The sequence below is a fragment of the Silurus meridionalis genome, chromosome 12, assembly GCF_014805685.1.
Source record: "Silurus meridionalis isolate SWU-2019-XX chromosome 12, ASM1480568v1, whole genome shotgun sequence".
Classification (NCBI taxonomy): domain Eukaryota; kingdom Metazoa; phylum Chordata; class Actinopteri; order Siluriformes; family Siluridae; genus Silurus; species Silurus meridionalis.
Window position 1 is genome coordinate 7,851,742 of NC_060895.1, and position 6,083 is coordinate 7,857,824.

At 41.4% G+C, this 6,083-nt stretch overlaps 1 protein-coding gene across 3 annotated transcripts in view; it reads left to right on the forward strand.

The window, feature by feature from the left end:
* sik2b (salt-inducible kinase 2b) overlaps positions 1-6,083 on the forward strand; it is a 45,751-nt gene that overhangs the window by 24,043 nt on the left and 15,625 nt on the right. For all 3 annotated transcript variants that reach the window (XM_046862762.1, XM_046862761.1, XM_046862763.1), the window contains exons 5-6: positions 696-820; positions 2,842-2,965. In XM_046862762.1, coding sequence (XP_046718718.1) covers positions 696-820; positions 2,842-2,965 — 249 coding nt within the window. The remainder of the gene's footprint in view (positions 1-695; positions 821-2,841; positions 2,966-6,083) is intronic.

Here is a 6,083-nt window from a genome sequence, read left to right on the forward strand (position 1 = left end):
TTTTTTGTAGCAGGTTGTCAGTTTTTGCTTCAAGTCAATGCTGTATGAAAGGTCAAAGCTTCTTGCTGCTTGGGTTTCCACATAATACGTCGTAATGCCCTCAATTAGTGTTTGTATTACGGGTCATAACCTAGCCCAGGATGTTAATGACTGGGTTAATGACAAAAATGGAGATTTACACTCAATCACGATGGGTCACGAGCTCCGATCGTGGAGACAAGAGAACTGTAATGACATCAGAGATTATTTATTATTCTCTGTAGCTCTGATTGAAAATAGCTTGGTACTGGAGCAGGACCTTCTCCATGCACTTGGTGTCCAAAGCCAAGAACACTGTCTCGCCTGAGGGTTAATGAGCATATGTCTCGCCGTCATTATCTCTCCCACCTCCTCATGACCTGATTCACACAGACGTTGCTGTAATTCAGGCTGCTGTCAGTCACCACATGCCTCCCGTGAGCCAGGCTTCTAATCCCCCTCTGATTTGTGTGCCAATGCAGGAGAGAATGATCTCGCTCTTTTCACTCATCTCCTTTTCTCCTGTCCACCCCCTCATCCAAAACAGCGCAATCTGTCATGCTCATCATCCACCCTTAAATTCACATCTTGCTTTTCCTTTCTCTCTCTCTCTCTCTCTCTCTCTCTCTCTCTCTCTCTCTCTCTCTCTCTCTCTCTCATGTCTGTCTTTACTACAGATTTTGGCTTTGCAAACTTCTTCCAGCCGGGAAAGCCTTTGGCCACATGGTGTGGCAGTCCCCCATATGCTGCCCCTGAAGTGTTTGAAGGACAGCAGTATGAAGGACCACAGCTAGACATCTGGGTAAGTCTTTTGTGTATAAGGGTTTTTTTTTACCGATTCAACAGGAAATGCCCCAGTGATGAAATCACGTCACATCTTACCTCAGTAAATTCCCTTACAGCTTTGTGAAAAAATTACAATTGAAAAAGAATGGCTTTATGTGAGGAGAAAACTGCTTACAATGTTAAAACAATTGTTTTGGTGCCTGTATAGAGTATGAGCCACTGTGGATATGTTGTCCTTCTATAATGGCAAAATGAAGAAAGTAGTAATCACAGGGGTGTCAATACTTACTCACTTTACCTTACAGACTATAAATATGCATGTTTGAAATCTGAATTTTAAATGATCTATGTTCATTTGTAAGCATTTTTTAATAGTGTAATTTATACCTTATGTATTGAGCATAGATAATAGGAATAGGAAGCCATTTTGTGACACACACCAAATATATATATATGGCTGTAACTTGGCTGTAACAGGTTCCCTCTGACCAACCAATCAGAAGACAAAAAAATGCAGACGCTGTTCTGGGCCAGCTAGCTTGAAATCTGATTGGTTAAAGAAACAGAGCTAATTTTTAAGGAGACTATGGTAAAAATGCCAGCAGTACTGACTTTGAAGGCCTTGAGCAGATTAGATTGACATGGCAGCACATAGAGGCTGAAATCTGATTGGACAAAAAAAATCTAACATCCACATACAAGTACTGGAAGCAGTCAGCCAAGAGATACACCACAAATGAAGAGAATAAACTGTTGGGAATAAATTAATACAATTTCATAGAACAAATTTAGGTTTTAAATGTAGGTTGTTGCTGGGATTAGTAGGCAAGACACAATTTTCTTGGTGCTCCTCACCAGGGAGTTGCCAAGCATCCTGGATACCATCTGAGCCAAACAAGTTTATTTAGTCTCATCAGACCTCATGACATGGTTCAAAGTAATTCGTGCTTTGGACAGGTTTTCTTCAGCAAATAGTTTGCAGGCTTTCTTGTTAACCAGCTTCAGAAGAAGCGTTCTTCTGGGAAGACAGTCATTCAAATGGACTCATTGCAGTATGTTGCGTATGGTCTGAGCACCGACAAGCAAACCTTCTGTTTCTGCAAGCTCTAAAGCAATATTGCAGCATTCATGCGTCTGTTTTTTGAAGCAGCTTCTGCACCTGACGCACAGCACGAGGACTCAACTTCTTTGATGGACCCTTGCGAGGGCTGTTTTGAGTGGAACCCGTCTTGGAAAACCTCTGTATGACACTAGCCACTGTACTGTACTTCTTTGTGGAGAGCAACAATTCTAATTCTCAAATCCTCAGAGAGTCTTTGCCATGAGGTGCCATGTTGAACATTCAGTGGTCAGTATGAGAGAATTGTACTCATATTTCCATAGAGCTGGCATTGCCAAGCTGGAACAGGTGTAACTGGAAAGCCATGTGTCGTGATAGTTTTGTTCCAATAGTGTATTAGTGGTTTAACTTGTGTTAACTGTAGCAGTGCAGTTATTGACTGGATAGGGAGTGATTATTATTTTTAAAATTAAGGCTTCCTGACAAATGGTCTGTACAATTTCTAGTGTCGCCCCCAAACACCCATTCAATGCATTTACAAGGTAAACACATATACTGGTTTAAATCTGTATCTGAATGTCATGTTCATTTTATAATGGCCATTAAATCACACAAATATTCAAACAGACCTACTAACAAACTACTAACTAACATACTTGTCATGATCTATGTTTCTTATCGAGGTTTGAGACTTGAGTTTTTATCCATTTTTGGTTTGTCACCGCTGCCTATTCTCTAAAGTATGTATTTAGATGACACCCGAGCAGCTAATTAGTCATGCGACAGGCTGTTTGCGTGACCTCTTGTGCTCATCTGATGTCAGCGTGTAAACCGAACAAGGTCTACAGCACATGAGAGAGAGTCATGTGAGAGCACCTGTACTTTGACACCTAATGCGTAGTGTGTATCTGCTGCATTATCTAGTTATGCACTGTTAATGATTGTAGTGTGTGTGTGTATATGTGTGTGTGTTGCAGAGTTTAGGGGTGGTCCTTTACGTGCTGGTGTGTGGCGCCCTGCCTTTTGATGGTCCCTCCCTGCCTGTGTTAAGGCAGCGTGTGTTAGAAGGCCGCTTCCGAATCCCATACTTCATGACTGAAGGTGAGCAACTTCAAATTTCTTTTTCCTCACTGAGGACGAGACGAACGAAACAATCAAAACTTGGCATTCATACGTGCATCTGTAGAATCGCTGTGACAGGAACAAAGGGGCGTGCGGAGTGTGTTATTTAAAAGCCAAGAAACAAAAACGACACTCGACTTGAAATTGAATCGAATTTGGTTTCCGAATTCCACGAATGCTTTCCCTGAAACCTAATCCCATTCAAGAGTGTTCCACAGTGTTCCTACTGCAAAAACCTACACACCAGCTGCTTCCTGGATGGGTTCTCGCGTATATGGGTGGAGCTCCAGCCCTCACACCGCCTCTCAGTCGAGCAATTCGAGCCGTTCCTCTGAACGCGAAGGGAAGAACATTGTGTGCTTTTTACTTTACATTTCCTCCCTGCTGCATGTCCTCATCGCACAGGACTGCATCCCCACAGAGCAAGCACATTCCATCACTCTCTCTCACTCACTCACACGTCCACACATCCACACACTGCTCCTCCAGTGCAGGCTTCACTACTGCTCACTCAACAAACCCAGGGAATCCTTTCCAGTTTTTTCCAGTTTTTTTCCTTTCCTCGGCAAGATCTTTTAGGACCAGAAATTCCCTCGATTCTAAATGAAAAACGTTTGCATGAAACACATTTGAACCTAAACAAAATATATAATTCTATGTACTTTTTAGCTCAAATTCTCAACTTAATCTCCTCTATTGCATCTATAGGACTGGAATTTTAACATTTCCACATACAGTGGTGAACTATATTGGGGTTATTGGGACACCTGATGTTTCCAGCCATGTGAGCTTCTTTCCGAAACTGTTACCACCAAGTCGGACACATGCAATTCTATAGGATGTCTTTCAACGTGGTAGAAATTAATTTCCCCTTCTCTTTAACTAGGAGACTCAGACCTGTTCCAGCACCATGATGCCCCTCTGCCCAAGCCAGCTTCATAAAGATATGGTTTACATGGGTTGGAGTGAAGATCTGACCCTAAACCCTATTAAACACCTTTGAGATTAATTTGAGAACTGACTGCAGCCCCAGGCCTCCTCGTCCTACATCAGTACCTGCCTTTACTAAAACCCTTGTGCCCAATCTAATCTAGTGGAACTTCATTCTCAGAAGAGTGGAGGATATTGTACAAGCAAAATCTCCCTATTAGATTATGAACTGCTCCAACAGCTGCACTTGCCTTCCAAGAAAAGCTAGTTATAAGTAAACGTATATTTATTTTATTGTTATGCGTAAAAGGAAGTAATGTGTTGATCTGTCATAATCACACACATGCTACAGGTTTGGAAAATTAGCTTGAAAACAGCACTGGTGTTTTCCTTTAATCTCCATCCAGGCTTCCGTCTTTAAAGGGGCTTGTCAGACTTCATGAGTATGAACTTTGGAAGGTTGAAGCCTTTCACATTTTTTGAGAACATTAAGAGGACAATTGGTCCGTCAATCAAGGAGGCGGGGGTGATACGGGAAAGAAAATACTTTTTTTTTTTTTTTTTTTTTTTTTTTTTTCTCCCTTCTTCTTTTCAATAAGTGCGTTCAATAAGAGAGAATGTCAGCAGTTTGACTGCGACGAATATGTCGATGTTTTTATTCCCGGCTTCATATGAGAGAGATTATACAGAGTCGCACTGTCTAATGGAAAACATCATTTGCGGCTTTTGAACTCTCCTAAGCGCTTGATTAAAGCACAACGCTCCTACGACTCTTTTCCAACGTCTCGTCTCCTGTTATGATTTAAACCTAAGTGGACACCTTAATTTTAAAATGGACTGGTAAGTCTTTAAACATGGGGAACCATAGAAATCGCTCCACTGTGATGACTCAAAGGAATAAAGCAGCTCAAATCAAACTGAAGCGCAATTAAGCAGAGAATAAAGCACACATTGTTGAGGGAAATAATAATGGGTAGAATTCTCAAATCTGATTGGTCAGGACGGCTCGGACAGTCGTTCCAGCTATAATAAATCCAAATGTGAACTTACACTACAAGAACAACTTATACACTTGTGGACACCTAAATATCAGATTCATACATGCTTTTTAAACCACATTCTACATGTATTCCCCTTTTCCTGTTATAATAACCCCCAGTCTTTCGGAATGATGTTCCACTAGATTTTGGAGTGTGTTCATGGAGATTTCTTCTCCTTTAACCACAAGGGTGTTAGCAAAGTCGGGTATTGATGTTCCAATTCATTACAAAAGTATTCAATTGGGTTAAGGCCAGAGCTCTAAAGCAGGCCACTCAAGATCTTCCATTCCAACCTCATGTAAGCCATATCTTCAAGGAGCTGGATTTGTGCAAAGGGCCATTGTCATCTTGGAACAGTTTTGGGTCTCCTAGTTCAAGTAAAGGGAAAATGTAATATACAATGTATATACAATGTCGGGTCACGTCAGGTGTCTCAATACTTTTGTCCAGACTTCCAAAAAAAAATGTCGCCAATGAAACAACGTATTATCGAATACCGGTTTCAAGACAGCTGTGCTATAAAGCTCATTAAAAAAAAAATCAAAGTTTATTTTTAAAAAGGACTGCACTACAATCGTGGAAACGAAGTTAAACTGATAGATTTATTACGACCGATGCTTTCTGCTGTAAGTGTGTTTAAGGCCAGTGTGTGAGACATGAGACAGTCAGACCTCGTACCAGTTTCCAAGGTGGTAGGACAGTGGTTAAGGCTCTTGGTTACTGACCGGAGGGTCGGCGGTTCAAACCCGAGTATCGCCGATCTGCCACTCTTGGGCCTCTCAGTAAGAACCTTTAACCCTCTGTGCTCCAGGGGGAATCCATCATGTATCCCTGCGCTCTGAACCCAATTTCCGAACATCGTTGGAATCTTAGAAGAAAGAATTAAACTCTGCTGTAATGTACATTTTGACAAGTATAAGCACATTTTCTTTCTTTTTTTTTCTTTTTTTTCCAATTCATTGTCTTTCCAACGCCTCGAAGGTGCTGATGTGAGGTTTTTTTCGCCACTGCTCATTCATCGTTAAAATAAAGGAGGTGGAATAAAGTATAGATGTTTAGGAACTCACGAAGAGAAGCAGAGACATACAGAGACATAAGCGCAGCACATTACCCGCATTAACGTCAGG